We start from the raw sequence: 22,380 nt of genomic DNA, 5'->3' as shown, positions 1-22,380 counted from the left end.
GAGTGGCTGGGGCACGAATGGGGAACACTGACCACGAGACAATTGTTATCAGGTGACAAAAGTAGAAATGTCAATTGTTACGAGCAGAAAAGAACAGTTGCCCAGCCCGGGCCTCCTGTGTCCCCCCAGGTGCCCTGCAGGGCAGTGAGAGCTGGGCAAGATGAGAACCTGTGACAGAACCACAGGCAGGAAGGGGTGGGGCCTTGCACAGTCCAGGGCCTGCACCTTCCCCTTTCTCTGTCCCAGGCCCAGGGCGGGTGAAGGGCGTGATTCTCTCTGGGGGCGGGGGCACGTGGGTAAGGGGCCGTGAGGCGCTGGGCCTGTGAGTGAAGCCTCCTGCCTTGTGGGCAGGAAGTGAGAGGTGCAGAGCCGCTGGGGAGACTGGGGGGTGGGGGGGAGCCGGAGGGTGAGCGTGTCTGGGGGTGAGGGGAGCGGAAGTCGGAAGCTCCAGCCACCACATTCGCCACTCACAGGGCAGACACACGGCAGCGGGACCTGCTCCCTTGGAGGTGAGCGCGGTGGGCCTGCTTGGGGTGGGCCTGGGCCCCAGCGGGCCTTGTGTGCCCTGGGGCAGTGGCTGGGGCCGGTGGGCAGAAGGAGGGCGCTGTGGTCTCTACCGGGCACCTGCCGTGAGCCTGGCCCGGGCTGTACCCCGACCTTTCACTTCCTTCTCTCTGTCCCCTCCTCTCTCACCCTTCCCCGGCCCATCAGGCCCTTGCTCTGCTTCCTGCCCCAGCCCCGCCAGAGCCCTCTGGGGTCTGCAGCAGTGAATTGCCTGACGTGACTGCTGTGGCTGGGTGCCCAGTGGGTGCTCTTGGGGCCTGAGGCCTCAAGGAAGCCTGACCCTCAATCTTTGAGGGAGAGAGGCCGGATGGGCCTGGGGTAGTTTGGGGTGTGGCCACTGCAGGAGCTCAGACTCTGCTCTAAGGGGGCTCCTAGCCCCACCCGGAGGGGCTGGTTACAGGCAGGGCCCCGACTTGCCGGTTTGCCAGGTCACCTGACGGGCAGCAGAAGCCATGCCTCTCAGTGTCCCTGTGCGGGCACTCAGGCCTTCCAGGTGTGGCTGTGTCTTCACGGTGAAGCCAGCCACGGAGGGCCCGCCCCTCACAGGGCCTGGTTCTCGAGCCTGAGATGCTGAAAGCTGGGCAGGACCTCCTGCCCTGGGCCAGGATTAGTCCCCTCAGGGCCTTCACCAGGTTTGAAGGACAGGCCGCAAATGGGCCTGTCGCCCTAACCTCCTGGACATCTGCAAACAAGGAGCCGCCCAGCTCGGGGCTCAGAGCCTGCTGAGCTGTTTGTGGAGTGAGGTGGGCATCCCAGAGGGGTGAGGAGCCCAGCCTGGCCCAAGCCCTCCCCTTGCGCCTAGCCCTTCCCCAGGCCGCAGCTGCTCTGGGACCTGTTGGTGCTCTGCCCCATTCTCTGTCCTATCATCCCTCCTCTCTGCCTGAGTCCTGGCTGACCCTGACCCTGACCCTGACCCCACCACAGGGTCCTCAGGCCCCCAGAGCCTCCCCCCTCCCCCTCTCCCTCCCTGCGCATTTGCATGAGGGCTCCTGGTGTGGCAGGAAGTGGGGCCTGCCCTGAACTTGGCCTGCTGGGTCCCCAGGTTCAGGTAGGGGCGTCAGTCCTGCCGCTCCGGACAGAGGGCTCACCCTGGGCTCCTGCCCTGAGGGCCTACATTTCTGACCCGGGTCCTGCACAGGGACAGCACCCGGCACTTCCTCAATCCCTGCACAGGCGAGGAGCCTTTGCTTTTTCCATAGGAAGGAAACAACTTCCACAGTGAAAGGAAGGCATGTTTGCTGAGTGGAAGCTTAAAAGGAGAGACACAGAGTCCAGGAGGAGATGCGGGGCTGGCTGGCTCGGAGGCCGCTGAGAGCGAGGTGCCCACCAGGCCGCTGTGCTGGGAGGGAGGCCGTTGGTGTGTTTCGCTTCTCTGAGTGGACCCTCCACGCAGCAGCGTAAAGGGGCAGGCAGGGTCCGGCACTGGCGCTGACCCGCTCCTGTCCCGTAACAGGCCCATGGAGCAGCGTCCTCCCTCTCATTCCCATGTTCTGCAGACCAGGAAGCAGGTGGCGTTTCTGACCAGTCGGTGGCTGGTCAGCTGCCGTTAGGGTGTGAGTCCAGTCTGTGGGCCTCAGGTGTGGGCGTGCAGGACGCCCAGGCCGTCACCTGTCCCAGGGCAGGCTGTCCGCAGCCTCTTGCAGGCAGAGGGTAAGCCGTGTGCCCAGCCAGGGGGAGAACAGCAAGCGCAATCCTCAAAAGCACAGTTCAGCTCCCAGACTGGGTTCCCTCCTATCCCAGCGTCACAAAGGAGCTGCCTGGACCCAGGCAGGTGGAACCCAGGTGGAGTGGAACCGGCAGTGGGGGTCTGTGTCCTGGTCCCCAGCTCAGCCCATCAGCGGGCACAGTTCTCCTCCAGAGACCCCTCGAGATGGGACTTGCCTGACGTGAATTTAGCTGACGAAGCCGGGGCTGCAGTGGACTCGTGCCCTCCCGCCTCACTGTCTTCTGGGGCGTCAGCATTTTCCTGGATCCTTCTCCCAGAACTTATCCTCGAACTTCTGAGCCCTCACGGAGCTTAGAAAATGAGGGCCCACTGTATCTTAGGGGTGGCAAACCCCCCTTGTGAGACGTGTGGCAGACTTTCTCCCTCCTTTGTTCTGAGGATACCTGAGATGAGCTATTTCAAGAGATTTCACTAAACGCCAAGAGTGGAGAAAAAAGTAAACCAAGAAGATTCTAGATGCAGGAGACCAGGCCCGCCTCCGCCTGGGAGGTGCCATCCTGCCCCCAGAACAGGCTGGTCGCCCCCCTGACCCTGGATCCTTAGCCCTTGCTGGGTCGGGATGGGTGGGACTGCCTTGGTGGCCGTAAGTCACCTCTCTCCTCAGGTCCTGCCACCCCTCCATTCAGGGAGGAGAAATTGAAAAAAGAAAAAAAAGGTGGGGCAGGGAGGGAGATAGAGAGACTCAGACAGATAGAAAGATGATAGATAAGATGATAGATAGATAGATAGATAGATAGATGATAGATAATAGAGAGATAGATAGACTGGTAGTAATAGATAATAGGTAGATATTTATTAACCCTCAATTGCCTGAAGGGTCCCCCAGTCTCCTCTCTGTCCAGCTGCTCCTGGGAAAAAGGGACACACTTGAGCATGTTGGCTGCTGGCCCCACAGTGGCACCTAGGGACAGCTCTGCCGCCTGGGCTTCCTGGGAGGAAGGTGCAGTTGGCTCAAGGGCAGCCTGGCCCTCAGGTCGGAAGGTCACGTGATGCTGAATCTCCTCTCAGCCCAGGCTCCCAGGCCCCCAGTGAGTTTGTTGAGCATCTGTCATCCCTGCCTCCCCATTCTCACAAACACCTCCGAGCGACACCTCAGCCCACAGCCTTGCTCTGACAGTGGGAGCAGAGAGTGAGTGACTGCTCACAGGGCTTTGTGACTGCAGGGTTTTGAAGAGAGCGATGGCAAGAGAGAGTAGTCCCTTCCCCGCTGAGCTCTCTGCACGCTTTTGGAACTTGGCACTTTAGCGTCTCCATTAGTAGAAGGAGACAGATGTGGCCGCTGTCCGGTTCCTGTAGCTGCCGGAGCTCATGGTGAAGCAGGTGCGGTGGGTCATGTTGCGAGGTCCACACGTTCCTTGCACCCCCCGGGGGGGTGAGGGGGCAGGGTTGCCGGATGAAACCCAGGAAGCCCAGTTATGTTTGTGCTTCAGAGAAACAATGAATACTTTTTTGGTACAAGTATGTCCCAAATATTGGGAATGGGGGAATGGGTGTCCTATATATTTATTTGCTAAATGTGGCAGCCCTGCCACGCGCAGCTGTGGTCCCCAAGTGGAATTGCCGCTGGAGCCAAGACCCCTCCCACCAGGCTCTGTAACCCCAAGTCTCACAGGGGGTCCTGGACTTTGTAATCGACACTAAGGTTGTTTCTAACCTGGTTGACCTGAAGCACAACCACACCCCCACCCCGAACTTTACAGGTGGGAGAGAGCATAACATCAGCAATCACCGAAGTGATTCGATCTAAGCGTAGAATTAACGCTGACCTACGTGGCTGCTCTGTGTACATACACGTATTTATTTATAAGTACATGTTTGCAAAGATGGGTGTGGGACTCCTTCTTGTAAAAACTTGCAGGGCACCCTCTTCCCTCACCCTGCCAGCCATCTCCGTCCGCTGCTAGCATGTGAACTCTTCCCGTCAAGCGGGTTCTCCCGTGACAGCGGAGGTGTGACATCACTGGTGCCGCAGGAAGGCCCTGAGGCTGGTCATGTGCAGATGCAGGTGTGGGGTTTGGAGGGATGAGGACGCACCGGGAAGAGTCTGAGGCAAAGGAAAAAGAAGAGATGTGACGAGGCCAGGGGCGCATTTCATCCGGGAACTGGGTGTCATAGGGCCTGTGTTTAACCTCTCCCTTCCTGAGAGCCAGAACGAGGCGGAGACAGTTCAGCGACGAGTCTCACAAGCCAGGGCGTCACCTGGCCAAGCTGACGGCCGTAAACCAGCCCCCGCCGGCCAGTCTTGCAAAGGACGAGGTTCTAGAGACAGGAGCCTCCGGGAGTGGGAGGAAGGCTGTGGATTTCTTTCTCAGGTGCCTGCTTCTCCCGTGACAGATTCTGTTCCATTTTCCTCGACTCTGGTCTGTGTTTCTCTGGCTGCCACCTGCTTTGGCTCACGTGCTGCTTTTGGCTCGCCACTGATTTCATGCTGTTCTGAGGCACTTCCATCTCCCGCTGCTGGTCGTCTCTCCATTCTCCGGTCGAGATCCCTGAGAGGCGGATCTGATTCAGCCAGTCCATCTCTTTCAGCTAAGCCACTCGGGCCCCTTCAGCCCACAGATGGGTGTCTTTGGAGCAGGCGGCCGAGATGGTGGGGTCAGAGGGCTGTGGAAGGCAGTGTACCCCAGCCGGGGCCATGGACATGGCCAGGACCCCCAAGTACATCTGACACACTAGACAGGAGCTGGCAGCCCCTTGCTGACCTGCTGTGCTTTGGGTATTTCCAGGGCAGAGTGGATCTCCGTTGCCCCCCTGGCCAGCAGGCCCCCTAATCCACACAATGGGACTGTGACAGTGGACACTGCTGGGGACCCCCGCACACGTGCTCTCCGTGGATGATGGATGACAACACACTCTCTGAACACCCAGAACCTGTGGAATTTCTCAACGTCTGTTTGAGCGACAACCTGCAGCCCCACCCAGGAGTACAGCCCAGGGAAACGAGCGGCCCTCCTGACCCGCCCGGACCTTTGCAGGAACTGACCTGGGCGTCGAACCCTTCTGAGTCCACGGGGAGGCGAGATGCTCCTGCCGGGGGCTCTAAGGCCGAGCCCGAGGGCCTGGGGAGCGGGTCTTCCCAGGGGAGCCCACAGCAGAACCCCAGCTCGTCCACGCAGGTGGTGTTCTGGGCGGGCATCCTGCAGGCCCAGATGTGCGTCCTGGACCTGGAGGAGGAGCTGGAGAAAACTGAGGGGCTCCGGGCCGAGCTGAGGTCCTGCATCCCCACGGCCCCTGTGGACCTCCCCCCGTTCCCCTCCAGCCCGGCGGCCCCCCTGGACCCGGGCCCCCCCGCCAGCCCTCCCTCCGGGGAGGACAGCAGCAGGCCTGAGGGAGAGAGCCAGACCCAGGTGTTCCCTGGGGAGGGGACGCCAGACTCCTCCCCAGAGTGGGGTGCCGAGGAAGAGAGCCTGTTCTTTGACAACCCCCTCTTCCTGGAAAGCCCTTGCTCAGACACCAGCGCTCCCAGAGAGCGCTTCTCCTGGGGGCACCCCGACTCCTGTGCTGACAAGGACGACGATGGGAGGCCTGAGAGCCCGCAGAACCTGGAGCCTCCTCTCCTGCTGGGCAGGGTGCCGTGGGGGCTGGGCGATGAGCCAGACTCGGGGGACAGCGTGTCTGAGTCCAGCGGGCACACCACCCCTCCGTTCCCTGTGCCCACCTACAAACCACACTCCTTCTCCTGGGCCGAACCGGACAGCGCCCAACAGGCTCCCGCAGCACCTCCCGGGTGGGCGGGGAGCGAGGTAAGCCGGGCCTTGGGCACCCACCCAGAGCCGGGCCTGGGACACAGAAGGACAGGCCTTGCTCTGTGATCACCTGGCCCAGACACCCTTCACATGCCAGGGCCTTTGGGGACCCTGGAGAAAAACGACAGGAAGGCAGGACCAGCGAGGCCTTTAGCATTATGGGAAAGTGGACAGATACTGCCATGGCCACTGAATGTCCGCACCATTACATCCACGTCTCCATCTCGCCAGCTCAGGGGCGTGGCTGGGCACAGGGGGGTGGGTTCGGGTCGGGGGGACCGGCGGCCCCTCCAGGTGCAGCCTGTTCCTGCCCATCCTCAGATTGTACCCTCCCGCCTCCAACACACCCCAACCCCAGCCGTAGCTGCAGGGGTCAGCGGCAAGGCGCCCTCTGCCCCCAGGAGGTTTCTGTCCTAGCCTGTCCTCTCTCTGCTTAGAGGCTGCAGCATTTTGTTACTTTTAGCTCACCATCTCCCATTCCTCCTCCCGCCCAGTGTCAGCGGGTCAGGCCCACAGGACGGTGACAGCCGCGCTTGCTATCAGCTAGGACAGTTCTGGGGACAAGTGTGCGAGACAATAGGGGCACAGTTTTCCCAGGGCGTCCTCTGCTGAAGAGATAAGGCAGCTTCAGATGGTGGAGCAGGGCCTCGACTCTAATCTCAGAACCCAGAGAGCCAAGGAGGCCTGCTGCCCGGAGGGGATCCCCCACCCAGGCTGCCCCTCTCCCCCATGTGGGCTGGGCTGGCCTCCTGGCTCTGGGGCCCTGGGGGTCACCGAGGGGAACCTGGGGCCCTGTCCTCGTCCTTGAGCTTGCAGGGTGCTCCCACTGGGCATGGCAGACCCTGCCCGTGGCCGCCTGGTGGCTGTCGCCCTCCCTATCACACAGCCCCTCCTTGGGCTGGTGCTGCGGGAGGCAGGGCCCCCTGGGGGACTGTGGAGGGGAGAGGACTGGCCAAGAAAACGACAAGTCAGTGGACATGGCCTGGGGCTCGGAGGGTATGGGAAGCCCTGGGGATTGCTTCCCCGGGTCAAACCGCTCTCCTCTCGTTTCTCCCCTAAGACTTCTCTGGCAGGCGGCCTTGGCCCTGCAGCATCCTCTGTGGACAAGGCACTGACCTGGGACACAGGGCATGTCAGATCTGACCCCAGCCCTGCCACCCATCCTGTGCATCCTCCGGCAAGTACCTCCCCTCCCTGTGCCTCCCTCCCCCCTCTGCAAAGGGCTCTGCACCCGCACTCCTAGGGTCCTCCCTTCCAGGATCCCCGCTGGGTGGGCCAGCACAGCAGGGAGGGGCGTGTCACTGTTAGTCATTCTCTTCCCTCTCCCTCCCCTTCCATTCTCAGGGCCTCCAGGGCTCATGGATACCCTGTGCCTCTCAGCAGGCCCTGCCCCGTCCTGAGGGCTGGCAGACAGAGCAGTGTCCTTCCTGGCCCCAGGCGCCTCTTACCTCCCAGGACAGAGGTGAGCCCCAGTGGGGGGCCCGGGACTTGGGGCGGTGGGAGGCTTTGCCATCTGGAGTGGGACAAAGGTCATTCTTGGATCCGTGGGTGTTATGAGGGCCCCCTTGTACCCTGTTCGATAGACCTGTGACATCATCAGGACCCTGGGTTTACGTACTCCCCTCACTGAGGAAATGTACGGGAGACCCAGGCCTGGGTCCTAGCGGTTCACCTGTCCCGAGCCTGGCTGCCTTGGGGTGGGAGTCCTGGGAGCCCTGTGCCCCTGCACGTGGGAGGACACCGCCTGGAGGAGGGACTGGACGTGCTGCCCAGCGCCAGGGAGGAGCCCAGGGAGGGTGCCCTGGGAGGAGGCCGAGGGCTGTCTGCTCTGGCAGGCCCCCGGGCCCCCAGCCTGCTGCTCGCCCGCTATCAGCTCACTCCGCTCTCCCTCAGGTGACAGAGATACCGAGTGTCCCCAGGAGTCTGCTCCCTGCACCCCTGCCCCCCGCCCCTGGTGGGGCCCAGCCTCTTCGCCAGAGCCCAGCAGCCCTGAGTCTGAGAGCAGAGGCCTCGGGCCCAGGCCCAGCCCCGTGTCCTCATCCTCCTGGGAAGGCAGCCCGCAGCCCCAGGGCTGCCACCCCAGCAGTGCCTTCCCCACGTGGACACTAGACGCTTCCCGCCTGGCCCTCCTGGAGACGCAGGTGGCACAGCCACGGTCCTCAGAGACAGAGGAGGCCCCCGAGGCCCCGGACCCAGGGGAGGAGGTGAAGAGTGAGGGCCCTGCTGGCACTGCCCACGCCGGAGCTGTCCAGCCCGATGCTCACCTGGCTTCCACGGGAGGGTAAGTGAGGGCTAGCAGCGGCTCCTCCTCGGGTGCATCAGGGGGTCTTGGTCTGGGAGCGGGAGCAGTGCACGCAGGGATTTGGAGCTATTGTCAGTTAAGCCGGGATCGTGTGCCTGGCACCAGCAGGGCTCTGAGGAAGACAGGGCAGGTTTGGAAGCATAGGACACCAAAGAGCAAACAGTCATACACGTGGGGTGGGATCTGAGCCAGAGCCTGTCCAAGGCTGGACAGCAAGAGGGGCGAGTGTCCAGGAAACCTAGCCAGGCCCATGTGCCCAGAGAGATGGGAGCCATGCCAGGTAGGTGTGGGGCGTGGGAGGGCAGAGCACGTGACGTGGGGTGACACAGGCTTTGACTCTGAGGAGGCATCTGGGAGAAGCTCACATAGGGGCCTGGGCCCGGGTGCTGGCTCAGATCTCAGGGGAGCCGGAGCACCACGGCGGGCTTTCCTGGGATGAAGGGAAGTGGTCTGGGGGTCCACAGCAGCACGAGGAACCCAGACCTGAGGCCAGAGGTGGGAACAGGCAAGGTGGGAAGCCAGCCTCATTCTGCCTCTCCAGATCCTGGGTGAAAACACAGCCCCTGGTGTCCCACTGGGAAAGGGGGTTGTTCTCTGACTGGCGAAGGAGAGGTCAGGCTGGAGAGGCCAGGAGGAAGCAGTGGCGGTGCAGGTCCTGGACCTGAAGGTGCACTGCCTGCAGGGCCAACCCGACTCCCATCCCTGTGCCCATGCGTGGGGCTCAGAGCCCCTCCTATCACATCACAGAGTCCCTCCTATCAGATCACAGAGCCCATCCTATCACATCACAGAGCCCATCCTATCACATTACAGAGTTCAACCTATCAGGATCACGGATCCCATCGTATCAGGATCACAGAGCCCATCCTATCACATCACAGAGCCCATCATATCACATCAGAGAGCTCATGCTATCAGGATCACAGAGCCCCTCCTATGAGGTCACAGAGCCCAGCCTATCAGATCACAGAGCACATCCTATCACATCACAGAGCCATCCTATCACATCACAGGGCTCATTCTAACAGGATCACAGAGCCCATCCTATCAGATCACAGAGCCCATCCTATCATATCACAGAGCTCTACCTATCAGGATCACAGAGACCAACCTATCAGATCACAGAGACCATCCTATCATATCACAGAGCTCCACCTATCGGGATCACAGAGCCCATGGTATCAGCATCACAGAGCCCATCCTTTCACATAACAGAGCCCATCCTATCACAACACAGAGCCCCACCTATGAGATCACAGAGCCCATCCTATCACATCACAAAGCCCATCCTATCAAGATCACAGAGCCATCGTATCACATCACAGACCCCATCCTATAGGATCACAGAGCACATCCTATCATATCAAAAAGCTCAGCCTACAGGATCACAGAGCCCATTCTATCAGATCACAGAGCCCATCCTATCACATCACAGAGCTCAACCTATCACATCACAGAGCCCCACCTATGAGGTCACAGAGCCCAGCCTATCAGATCACAGAGCCCATTCTATCACATCACAGAGCCCATCATATCACATCACAGAGTCATCTATCGGATCACAGAGCCCATCCTATCAGGATCACACAAACCATCCTATCAGATCACAGAGCCCATCCTATTACAACACAGAGCCATCCTATCACATCACAGAGCCCATCCTACCAGATCACAGAGCCCATCCTATCACAACACAGAGCCAGCCTATCACATCACAGGGATCATATAACAGGATCACAGAGCCCATCCTATCAGATCACAGAGCCCATCCTATCACAACACAGAGCCAGCCTATCACATCACAGGGATCATATAACAGGATCACAGAGCCCATCCTATCAGATCACAGAGTACATCCTATCAGATCACAGAGCACATCCTATCAGATCACAGAGCCCATCCTATCAGGTCACAGAGCCCATCCTATCACATCACAGGGCTCATGCTAACAGGATCAGAGAGCCCATCCTATCAGATCAGAGAGCACATCCTATCACAACACAGAGCCCCACCTATGAGATCACAGAGCCCATCCCTTCAGGATCACAGAGCCCATCCTATCAGGATCACAGAGCCCTTCCTATCAGATCACAGAGCCCATCTTATCAGATCACAGCCACCATCCTATCAGATCACAGAGCCCATCCTATCACATCACAGAGCCATCCAATCACATCACAGATCTCATACTATTTGGTTCACAGAGCCCATCCTATCACATCACAGATCTCATACTATCTGGTTCACAGAGCTCATCCTATTGGATCATAGAGCCCATGGTATCAGATCACAGAGCCCATCCTTTGGGATGACAGAGCCCTTCCTATCAGATCACAGAGCCCTTCCTATCAGGTTACAGAGCCCCTCCTATCACATCACAGAGCTTATCCTATCAGGATCATAGCACCTATCATATCAGATCACAGAGCGCATCTTATCAGGATCATGGAGCCCATCCTATCAGATTAGAGAGCCCATCTTATGACACCACAGAGCTCATCCTATAGGATCACAGAGCCCTTCCTATCACATCACAGAGCCCATCCTATTGGATAACAGAGACCATCCTATGAGGTCAGAGAGCCCATCCTATCAGATCACAGAGCCCCTCCTATCATATCACAGAACCCCTCCTATCACATCACAGAGCCCATCCTATCACATCACAGAGCTCATCCTATCAGGATCATGGAGCCCATCCTATCAGATCACAGAGCACATCCTATTGGATCACAGATCCCTTCCTATCAGGTCACAGAGCCCCTCCTAACACATCACAGAGCCCATCCTATCAGGATGAAAGAGTCCATCCTATCACATCACAGAGCACATCCTTTCAGATCACAGAGCCCATCCTATCGGATCACAGAGCCCATCCTATTGGAACACAGAACCCATCCTATCAGATCACAGAGCCCATCCTATGGGATCACAGATCCCATCCTATCGGGTCACAGAGCCCATCCTATGAGGTCACAGAGCCCATCCTATGAGGTCACAGAGCCCTCCTCCTCAGGCACGTGGCCACTCCACTGGCCTCGGAGATGTAGAGGCTGGGCCATCACCGGGGCTCAAAATCTAGACAGAGAGAGACCCCCTCCCAAAACCAGTTACTTCAGCCCAACGTAAAACAAGGAGACCCATCTCAAATAAAAACCGTACTTCTGGAGTGTATAATGAAAGGGTTAATTGGGGTCTTTCTTGGTAAGCGATACTAAAGATTCCATAAATAAGCATATTGAGTCTTATATTTAACACAATATAAGAGGTTTAATTTTCCTGGCACAAGCTTGCTGGCCCAAAAGCTACCTTTCATTCACACTCGACTTTCACAGTGAGATCACAGAGGCTTATTTCATTTTAGTGACAGCTCAGTTAAGATACAAATCACTCGTGAACGTGTACAATCCGTGACAATTTATGTTTGCAGAGGGGTTTTTCCCTCCCAAGTGTCTCTCCGTCCAGATATCATCTTAGGAAGAGCACCCATTGGCAGGGTCATTTTGGCAAAGTATTTTAGGGCTTCGTCCGCCGATCATCCATGGAGTTTTAGTTGTCTGTAGATGGGACAAGTGTGTCTGTTTCACTTCCTGCTCTTCACTGTTCGCTGGACTAACTCTCCCGGCTTCTCGGTCAGTGGCTCTCCGGGTGGTTCCTGGCATCTTCCCGCATCACTTTCCCAGACTTCATCAAAGCCTGCGCGGTTTTGCCAGATTCGTAACTTTACTTTTCAGTTGGTTTGTATTCTGTTTGCCCTGCCCTGTTGGGTGTGTCTGAGCGTCAGGACCTTGTAAGAAGTTACCAGCCGACATGGAGCCCGTTCCTTGGAGAGAGGGCCCTTATCAGTGAGGTTCTCATGTTAGGATGAGTTCTGCTTCCGTGCACAATCCCTCCCTGTGGCAGCTGGGATAGCGAGCATTCAGATAATGATGATACCGGGGGGGGGGGGGGGGGGGGGGGGGGGGGTGCTGTTGCCAGGGAAACCGGAGCGTCGGGTAGAGGTGGGCTGCGTGTCAGACTGAGTCGGTGGGGTGGCCAGCTGGCTCTCACCCGTGCCAGGCCACCATCTTGTCCTGTCTCCACGGGGAGGCCTTCCACGGCACCAGGGAGACACAGCGCAGGCCGACGCCCCGCCTTCGCCACCCCGAAGCCAGTCTGGCTTCCTCTTCTTGCCTCATCCAAGCAGCTTCCTCGGTTGCAGGTCTAGCCCGGTCGCAGGTCTGGCCGTGGAAGCTGGAGCTGGAGGGTGTGGGAGGGGCAGGCGTTCTGAGGGCTCCTGCATGACCTGACCCAGAACCCATGTGTGCCCATCCACATGAGAGTGAGGACACGGATGGCCTTTTGCAGGCTTCCTGAGAGCCCCATGCCCCAAGGCAAGTCCCCAGAGGAGGGCCAGGGGCCGCAGGCTGCAGACAAGCTGGCCAACGGCGTCAGGACGGACAAGCAGGCCTGGGACCTGGCCTCCCGCCTCTATCGCCTGGAGGGTTTCCGGAAGTCTGAGGTGGCCGTGCACCTGCGGAAGAAGTAAGGGGCTCAGCCTGAGCGAGGGGCCCTTCCCTTGGGTGAGGCGGGCAGGCTTGCTCCACCGGTCACCCCTCCCCAACCCTTCAGCCCATTGCTGACCTCTCACCCCATCGTCCTGTCCTGGTTGTACCCCTCCCCTGTCCAAGTCTTCCTCTTCCTGTCACACTGGTGTCACCCCTTCACACACTTGACCCAGCTTAGAGCCACTGGATTGGCCACTTTGCCTCCCAGCCTTGATCACATGTGGCCCTGCCACCCAGCATGAGGTGAGGGCCGCTACAGATTAGACCCTTGCTGTCCCTTGCCCTCTCGGGTCCCAGGGTCCAGCTGGCTGGGCCTTTGCCTTGCTTGGGGTCCCCAGTCCCAATTCCCAGGCCCTGGGATGTGTGCAGACCTGGGGTTCCCCCTGCCCCTGTGCCTCCCGTCCCCTCCTCCACCCAGACATGATCCCCACTTCCCTCCACAGCAATGACTTCAGCAGGGCTGTGGCTCAGGAGTACCTGTCCTTCTTCCAGTTCGGTGGCCAGAGCCTGGACCGGGCCCTTCGGTAACGCCTGGGCCCTCCCTGGGGAGAAGGGGTGGCCGGGCAGACCCTGCCCAAACTCGGGGCCTGCTGTCCAGCCGGGGCCTGTCCTGATCCGGACCTCCTCCCAGGAGCTTCCTCCAGGCGCTGGTGCTCAGCGGGGAGACCCAGGAGCGGGAGCGAGTCCTGTTCCAGTTCTCCAGGCGCTTCCACCACTGCAACCCCGGGCTCTTCTCCTCAGTAGGTAGGAGGGCAGGGCTCCGGGTGCCGCGGGCGGAGGGAGCCTGCTTGGGAGTTCCCTGGTGGCAGCTGCTGGCTGTGCTTGGGGGCTGTGGAGAACCAGAAGCACTTGGGGCTGCCCTGCCCAGTGTGGGCAGAGGGAGAGCCGAGTCCGGTTCCAGCACTTTCTCTCCACTCACCTCCCTGGGACAGATTCTGTGCACACCTTGACGTGCGCCATCATGCTCCTGAACACGGACCTGCACGGCCAGGTGAGCAGGTGGGGAGAGCGTCTGTGGGACCCCAGGCCTAGGCGGGGCCAGGAAGGACCGTAGGGAACTGGAGAAGGTTCCAGGGCGGCTGGCCGGGCGCTTCCTCTTGGTGGGGGTGCCAGTTGTCCCGCTTCTGTCCGTGCTGCAGAACATTGGGAAGAGCATGAGCTGCCAGGAATTCATAAGCAACCTGAACGGCCTGCAGGACGGCGGGAACTTCCCCAAGGAGCTGCTGAAGGTGCGCTGCTGGGGCTGCCCACGGAAGGCGCCCTCCCGCCCAGGGCCTGAGCCGGGCTCCTGGTCCCCAGGGGATGCTGCGCTCGTGCCTGGCTTCACCCAAATATCCGGCAAGGATAGGACAGGGCCCCTTGACTGACTGCAGTGTCACCAGGGGATTTGTTAGCTCGTGAAAACGCCCAGCCCCGCCCCGGGCCTCCTGGACCAGACTTCTGGGGCTGGAGCCCCTGAAATGGTCACAAAGCTCAATTCTGAGGCCTGTGAAATCAGAGAAGCACTGGTTTTTTCTTCTCTAAGTGAAAAGAGGCAAAACTTCAAAAAGAGAAAGTCTAGAGCCAGTGGTCCGGCGTTTGAATTCTTGTCTTGGACAGTATACCCCGTGGCCAACTTGGGTTCCTCCTGGGGTCGAACCACTTAAGTGTTGTTTTCAGGACGACATCAAGTGAGTCAGGAGCTCACACAGTGCCTGGTACACAGTGTGCTCTTCGTTAGCAATCGCAGCATTTATTGAGCACTTCTTAGGTGCCAGGCACCTGCAGGTGTGCCCAGGACTACACAAAGCTGGCAGGATGCATCTATGTGAATAGTCTGTTACATCATGTGAAAGCTCGGCACCTCATTCGTTCATTCACTGTAGTCATTGGCCCCATCAGTGAGCCGGCCCTGCTCTGGCAGCCCCCTCCGTGCAGGATGGTATGCGGATGAGACCTTTCCCTTGGAGAGAAGTTCAGGCCTCGCTGAGCTCAGGCGGAGACTAGGACAGCACAATGTCCGGCACATGGCAAATGCTCCATGAACAGCGGCATGCGTGTGTGCGTGCGCAGATGAGCTCCTTCCCATTCGCGGAAGGGGGGCAGCTGTGTTGGGTGGAAGAGGCAGGCGGCAGCACCCCCACCCTACTTCTGCCAGACGGAGTTTGGGCCTCGCAGCCTGAGGCTCCCTGACCGTGTGCCTCTGTTCCAGGCCCTGTACTGGTCTATCCGGAGTGAGAAGCTGGAGTGGGCCGTGTAAGTGACCTTCCCTCCCCACACTCCTCCCTTCCCTCCCCCATCCTTCCCCTCCCCTGCCCACCTGAGGGCGGGTAACACCTGGAGGAGCCAGAGGAGGGGGGGGGGCGTGGGGAAGACGGGAACAGATGGGTTGGCTTTGAAAGATTTCTTCTGGGGTGTCCTGAGATGTGGCTCCCCATTGAGAGAGAAAGGGAGGGGGCCCTGTCAGCACCTCCGCCTGCTTCTCTCTGTTCAGGGACGAAGAAGACGCAGCCAAACCTGAGAAGGCCGGGTCCTCACCACTCGGCGGCAAGATGAGCAGCCCCTTCCTGCAGCCGGCCCTGGACCCCACGGGGCCCACCTACAAGCAGGGCATCCTGGCTCGGAAGATGCATCACGACGTGGACGGCAAGAAGAGTGGGTGTCGGCTGCCGTGCGGGGCCTCTGTCTGTGTGGGGGTGCGGGGGCTCTGCTCAGGGACACGTGCTGACGTGTGCAAAGGGTAACTGCTTTGACAGTGACTGTGTGAGGCACAGCCGGGAGGGTGGGGGTCAGACCCAGGAGGGACCCGCTATTCCTGCCCCTGAGCCCGTGCTGAGGCAGAAGCCAGACAAGCACGTCGGTATGTGACAGTGTAGGAAGGGCCAGATCAAGGAGGGGCTGTGGAGGGGGCGAGGCTTGGGGTTCTGTTTTGGAGTGGATGTGGGAGACAACGGGTTCAGGCTCCTGGGAAATGATGAATCTGCGCCGAACCTCGGAAGGTCTGGGTATCTAAAGTTGGTCAGAGGGTGTCCCCCATGAAGAAGGAGCAGACATAGTTTGTTCCAAACATGGGGCGTGTGAAAGGACGCTGGGAAACGCACTGGGGGCAGCATCGCCCGGGTCTGCAGCTGGGCCTCATGCCCAGATGGCTGGAGCTGTAGAGCAGGGCAACAGCATGACCAGGGCACCAACCAGGGCACCAGCATCCCACAGGCCCGTGCACGGCGGTGACCACAGGGAGCAGGCCCTCTCCTGCCCACGGGCTCCAGCCCCGTGCCTCTCGGGAAGGGCCCAGGAAGTCGAGGTCATCTGCAGGGCCCTGAAGGATGTCCGAGCTGGGGCTGTGCTCGCGGTGGGTGTGTCTGGAGAGGGGATGGCCTGTCGAATTTGTTGTGTCAATAGTTCTCATCTGTTTGGGTTTCCACGCGTGACTGCCTGTGTGTAGGGCGTGGCACATGCCTGTTTGTGACTGTGTTTTGTGCGTCTGAATGATTCTGTGCACCTGGGGGCTGGGGGTTGGAGCTGGTGTGAGGGGTGAAAGCGGGGGCCTGGGTGTGTCTGCGGGTATCTGGGTGGGGGACCCCCACTCACCTGTGCGTTCTGCTCCTGGGCAGCGCCATGGGGCAAGCGTGGCTGGAAGATGCTCCACACCTTGCTCCGAGGGATGGTCCTCTACTTCCTGAAGGTAGGCAGGGTGTCCACAACCGGATGCGGGGGGCGGGGGGGGGGGGGGGAGGAAAAGAAACAGGGGAAGGCCCAGAACGGTGGGGGGCCACTACTGAAAACCTCTTTTCTGAGCCGCTGTGCCCTGTGGCAGGGAGAGGACCACAGCCCCGAGGGGGAGAGTTTGGTGGGGCAGATGGTGGACGAGCCCGTGGGGGTGCACCACTCGCTGGCCACGCCGGCCACCCATTACACCAAGAAGCCATACGTCTTCCAGCTGCGGACTGCCGACTGGCGCCTCTACCTCTTCCAGGCACCGTGAGTCTGGGTGGGAGACAAGCAGAAGGGCCCTCTTCTTGTTCCCTGAGCCCTGCTCCTCTGGGGGCTGCGCCCCGCCCTGATGGAGCTGCCACCTGGACAGCAGACCTCAGGGGCCCTGCTGAGGGGCTCTGACTGCACACCAAGGCGGCTCCCACTTGGCCAGGGAGGGGCTCTGCCCTCCCAGTTTTGAACAGAGGACTCAAGGGTAACGATGACATCACCATTTTTTGGGCATTTGATGTAAAATCTGTTGCCGTCCGGATTTTCCTCTTTGGTGAAGGGAAAATGCACCGGCGGAGGTCCGACACTCTGCTAGCCACAGGGCCTCTGGCTTCTTGGGGCTCCAGTCCTGAGATGCTGGACTGCCCTGCCGGGAGAATACCGGAGCTGGGGGCGGGGGTAAGGACAGGACAGACTCGGAGGCCCTGGGGACCCCTGGGGACCCGCCGCCTCTCTGCCCTCAGCACTGCCAAGGAGATGAGTTCCTGGATCGCGCGCATCAACCTGGCCGCCGCCACGCACTCAGCGCCGCCCTTCCCGGCCGCGGTGGGTTCCCAGCGGAGATTCGTGCGGCCCATCCTGCCCGTGGGCCCTGCCCAGAGCTCCCTGGTACGGCCTCGGGGAGAGGCGGGTGCGGCAGGGGGTTGGGGGTGGTGCGCGCACTGGAAGACTAGAGCGGAGATGGGGGCGCGGGGCTGCGCACCTGGACCCGGAAGGAGGAGGGCTGCTGCTGAAGCTGCACACCTGGCTCTGGGAACTGAGGGGTGGGGGGCGGGCTGCGTACCTGGCCCCGGAAGGAGGAGGGGGAGATCGGGATTGCTTCTCCCACTGCCTCCCGCAACTAGGAGGAGCAGCATCGGTCCCACGAGAACTGCCTGGACGCTGCCTCCGACGACCTGCTGGATCTGCAGAGGAACTTACCCGAGCGGCGGGGCCGCAGCCGGGAGCTGGAGGAATACCGCCTGCGGAAGGAGTACCTGGAGCACGAGGTGAGCCGCCGGCCCCCGTCCGCCCCCTGGTGGCCGCGTCCGGCCATGCAGCCTTCGCTCCTCTGTGGCTCAGGGCAGGCGAGGTGATGTCTGCACTCGCTTTGCAGGGCGTGTCCTGTTCTGGGATCACGGACCAGCCGCTTATCTGAAACGCTATTAAGGGACATTATTTTTATAACTGTTTTCTCCTGAGAGTATATTTGGCAGGAAAAAGTATTTTATATTATTTCCCCTAATTCCTACCTAATAATAATAGGCTGTATTTGTGGCGCTTGTATTACTTGCTCGGATTATCTTGTTAAATTATCTAACAACTCTGGGGTAGGGACTATGACCCTCCTTTTACAGATGAGGAAACTGAGGCATCGAGAGAGCAAATAAGTCACCCAAACCTGATCAGTGTAGATGCTACTCCAGTCTTAACGAAGGAATGACCTTTATTAGCTCTACGATCTACCCGAAATGTCTCAACCCCCAACCCCTCACCCCAAACTCTGCTCTGGCCTGCCGTTGGTGCACATGCTAGAACCTACGCAGCCAGTGCAGGTGAGGGGCAGTGTGACAACAGAGGGGCCAGAGGTGATCCAAAGGCAGAGACCAGAGACGCAATGGTCAGCGTCACCGGCTGGCTGTCCCACCCTCACCTCCTGGTCGTGCCCTCTGGCTTTTTGTTGCACTCGTGGCAGTGAGCGCCCCATTTCCCCAGAGGCCCCGGGTGTGGGCCACAGGTCCCAGGTCTGCCTGCAGAGCTCCAGCCCCTCCCACCACAGACCAGAGGGGTCTTTAGCAGCCGCCAGCCCTCTGGAGCCCTCCTGTCCTCCTTCACGAGCAGGGTCGTGATGGTGCCCCACCCAACCTCCCAGGCTGGGACAAGGAAACGACCTCATGGGGTGCCTGCTCCCCCGCCCCCAGGGCTGGGGTGACGGCTTGGCTTCATGGGATGGAGGGTGGGAAAGCACCGACCAAGCTGGAAACCGGATCTGGAGGTGCTGGCTACAGAGTCCTTAGGAGTGTGAGCAGACGAGGGCTGTTAGCATCATGCTCTCCAGATGCCAGTTAACACGCCACTCAGACTCAGCCAGGTCTCAGCGCAGGCGTGAGCCGTCGTGTGCAGCGCTGCACGGGTCTCAGGCCTGCTGGGTCCTGGCCTTTCGGTGTCTGGTAGATGTTGGTTACAGCGCACATTGTTGGCCGTTAGAACAGGGCTGGCTGATCCCTGTTACTGTAAGGCTGTCCAGATAGTGGCAGGGCTCTAACACGCTACTGCTGTGTTCTGCAAAGCCTGGTTACAGGTACAACACAGGTGCTAGCTGTCGGTCCAGCCCTCTCTCTGCAACAGTTTTTATTGCCACAGCTTCATACACATGTTATCTGCCCATCCCCCGCGATTCCAGCCTCCTCCCCACCTGGAGCCAGGCGGTGCTTAAGGTGGGGGTGCCTGTGTGTTGCAGAAAACCCGCTATGAGATGTACGTGCAGCTGCTGATGACCCGTCTGCACTGCCCCTCGGATGACCTGGACCTGTGGGAGGAGCAGCTGGGGAGGGAAGCCGCAGGCCCCCAGGAGCCCAAGCCCAGCCTGAAGAAGTCCCACTCCAGCCCCTCCCTGCACCAGGACGAGGCCCCCACCACCGCCAAGGTGAAGCGCAACATCTCAGAGCGCAGAACCTACCGGAAGATTATCCCCAAGCGGAACCGCCATCAGCTGTGAAGCGTCACTCACAGACCTTGGCCCCTGCTCTGGGGCGGACCTGGGATGAAACCCTGTGGGATGGAGGGGAGGCCCCTGCTCTGTTGAGTGACAGCCCTCTCTGAGCTTGCCGGAGTACTGCTCTGCCCTGCCCTGCCCCCGTGGCAAGTCCTCAGCCGCCTGGTCCCTGGCCATTCCCGAGGGAGGAGAGAGACCAAAGATTTGGCTCCACTCCCAGAGTTTGTCCCATGTCACTCTTCACTCCTCCAAAATCCAGAACGGCCCCTTTTCCTGGGCCTGGGGCAGCTCAGCGCTTGTTGGGGAAGCAGAGCAGATGGTCCCTGAGCTTCCAGGAGAGAGCCTGGGGCAGCCGAGGCCTCTGGGCAGTCAGGCCCCGGGGATGGTCTTGCTCTGGGAATCAGGTGACCTGCTAGGAGAGGCCTGGGAAGATACCCCCAGCAAACTTCCTGTAGCCCAGGCCCTGCTCAGGGTGGGGCCGCTGTCAGGGGCAGGGCCTCACAGGCAGGCAGGCAGGCGGCAGGGCTCCCGGAGGCTGGCTCTGGGGACTGCACCTTTGTCTCCTCATCCCTACAGTCAGCCAATGAGAGCGCCCCACCTTCATGCCCAATTGCTAATGAACAGAGCAGAGCCAATGGCCCCAAAGCGGTGGGGGCTCCAGGGCTCTGGGGAGCCCTGAACAAGGGGCCTTTGTGTCCCCAGCGCCAGGAAAGAGGCTCAGGTCCCTGGGGAGGCTGAGAAAGAGGTGGTGACACAGCCCCTGGGGCTCTCCTGGCAGGAGCTGCCGCTGTGGAAGGGTTGAGAGTCATGGTGGAGGCCTGGACCCCCTCCCCACACCCCAGCCCTTAAAGCTCCATGGGGCACCAGGCCCCTCTGGGCCCCTGCCTTCCCTGTATGTCCCCTGAAGCTGCCTTCTGGCTACTTTCAGCTGGGCCTGTTCTCAGGGTGGGGCAGGGGGTGGGGAGGGCTCTGGACACCCACAAATCTGAGGCTGTGCCAATGGGAAGGAGGCTGGGCTGGGGGAGCAGCCACCATTGTCTCTGTTCAGCCAAGTGTGTCCACAGGCTGCCCGCCAAGAGGGGCCTCTGCTGCCTGCCTGCCGCCTGCCGGCTGACGCACGGCCTCTCCACCTTCCTGCTGGGCCTCCCCCTCCCGTCCATGCTTGTAACCAGCCCTGTGGCCTGGAACTCCCCCAAGCTGGGCTGGCCCTGGGGGGCCATGAGAGGTTTCTGACCAGGGCCAGGGGCTGAGCCATGCACCCAATGGGTGTGCAATAAATAGAAGCCAATGAAGAAAGGTGTGCACGAGTGTGTGTGTGGGGGGGAGGGTGGGCAGCTGGGCCACCTGTTCTTTGTCAGGCTGTATCCCCTCTGCCCTGTGGGCATATGCACGTCTATGAGTATGTATGTGTGTCTGCATGTGTATCTGTGTTTATGCGTGTCTGTGCATGTGTGTCTGCATGTCTATGCCTGTCTGCAGGTATGTTTGTGTGTCTGTGTGGATGCATGTCAGTGCATGTGTGTGTGTCTGTTCATGTGTGTAGAGCATTGTGTGTTTGTGTGCAGGAGTCACACATTTACTATCAAACTGGAGGGGACCTCAGAATCTTTTATTCACCCACCCATTCATTTATTCACTTCACAAATAATATCGACCACTTTTCATGGGTCAGTGCTAAGGAGCTAAAAATGAATGGACCATGTCCCTGACCTCCCGGAGGGGACGGTGCTGCTCTGGTTCCCAGCGGTCGGCATGGAGACGCTCATCTCTCTGTGCGGTGAGCTGAAGACACCGTCCCACCCGCCCCCAGGGTTTTGGGTCCGGTAGGGTTGGTTCCAGGATGTGGAACTAGCCACCCCTAGGCCCTGGGTCGCTCTGACGTACGACACAGGTAACAGCACGCAGAGTCCGGTCGTCCCAGGTTATGGAGGTGGAAGCCTGGTTTCAGGTGGGCATGACTCGGCCCAGAACTGGCACTGAGCCCCATGGCCTTGGATGAGGTATTTGACCTGACTGGACGCGGATCCTTATTCTAAATCAAGAATGAAAGGCAGAGGGTGTCTGCCTGTGCGCGTGTGTAGAACAGTCGATGCTTCTTTGCTCATGAAGAACTGGCACCTCCTTTCACTTGGGCACGTGAGGCCTGTGGAGCCAGCGGCTGGTGCCCAGGTCCTGGCCAGTGTTGCCAGGCTACTCATGCCAGAGGCCTGGCGGGTGGAGACTGGGCTGTTGGGCTGCAGTTATGGTGGGTGGCCACTGGGGGGCGGGCTTGCATCTTCCTGGCTTCTGAGTCCAGGTGCTGGCTGCAGCACTGGGCTCAAGGGATGGCAGGAAGCCAGCCTGTCCTGCCATCTACAGAACCAGGAGTGGCTCGGGCCAGGCCTCCCACATCCAAACACGTCTCCACCACACAAAGGGTAGGGACTTTGACATCGTCCTGCAGATGAGAGGAACATTTTTTCTGGACCCTTATGGGGACAGCCTAGAGCAGCAGTCGCCAACCGGTGGTCCGTGGTCCGTGAGGTCTGAAAGGCTGGCGGCCGCTGGCCTAGAGCCCCCCACAGAATTGTCCCAGGTGACCTAGGAAAGTGAAAACAAGCCCAGACCCGGTGTGGGGCAGGTCAGACCCTCCAGCCTACATTTGACCTTCTCGCCACCCCACCTGTCCTCCCCCTGAGACGAGCTGGGTGCTGCAAGCTGGCAGAGTGGGTTTGAGTCCTCCTTCCCATCCAGGGGAGCTCAGGCTCCAGGGCCCTGAGCTGTCCTGACCCGGGTGGGACTAGACTCTTCCTGTCTCAGCATCGGCGAGGTCTGGCTTTCTGCTGATGACATCCTCC

The 22,380-nt window shown here is 60.0% G+C and overlaps 1 protein-coding gene across 2 annotated transcripts in view; it reads left to right on the top strand.

Moving 5' to 3' along the window:
- PSD4 (pleckstrin and Sec7 domain containing 4) overlaps positions 1-20,825 on the top strand; it is a 32,905-nt gene extending 12,080 nt beyond the window's left edge. The window contains exons 1-17 of one of the 2 annotated variants that reach the window (XM_070429670.1): positions 438-509; positions 5,017-6,033; positions 7,097-7,213; positions 7,381-7,498; positions 7,930-8,317; positions 12,686-12,862; positions 13,329-13,409; positions 13,517-13,629; positions 13,818-13,876; positions 14,025-14,114; positions 15,077-15,120; positions 15,359-15,519; positions 16,479-16,549; positions 16,682-16,845; positions 17,313-17,457; positions 17,694-17,837; positions 19,289-20,825. In XM_070429670.1, the coding sequence (XP_070285771.1) occupies positions 5,125-6,033; positions 7,097-7,213; positions 7,381-7,498; positions 7,930-8,317; positions 12,686-12,862; positions 13,329-13,409; positions 13,517-13,629; positions 13,818-13,876; positions 14,025-14,114; positions 15,077-15,120; positions 15,359-15,519; positions 16,479-16,549; positions 16,682-16,845; positions 17,313-17,457; positions 17,694-17,837; positions 19,289-19,546 (3,039 nt within the window). In that variant the 5' untranslated portion in view covers positions 438-509; positions 5,017-5,124 and the 3' untranslated portion in view covers positions 19,547-20,825. Of the gene's footprint in view, positions 1-437; positions 510-5,016; positions 6,034-7,096; positions 7,214-7,380; positions 7,499-7,929; positions 8,318-12,685; positions 12,863-13,328; positions 13,410-13,516; positions 13,630-13,817; positions 13,877-14,024; positions 14,115-15,076; positions 15,121-15,358; positions 15,520-16,478; positions 16,550-16,681; positions 16,846-17,312; positions 17,458-17,693; positions 17,838-19,288 lie in introns of those variants that run through there. The other variant, XM_070429671.1, reaches the window with a different exon arrangement.
- Positions 20,826-22,380: the final 1,555 nt, after the last annotated feature.

Source organism: Myotis yumanensis, unplaced genomic scaffold, assembly GCF_028538775.1.
Source record: "Myotis yumanensis isolate MYYU_CA2020_CCGP unplaced genomic scaffold, mMyoYum1.0.hap1 SCAF_11, whole genome shotgun sequence".
In the NCBI taxonomy this organism is placed as follows: Eukaryota; Metazoa; Chordata; class Mammalia; order Chiroptera; family Vespertilionidae; genus Myotis; species Myotis yumanensis.
Note: the sequence above shows the minus strand (reverse complement) of the source record. Positions and strands in the feature narration are given on the sequence as shown.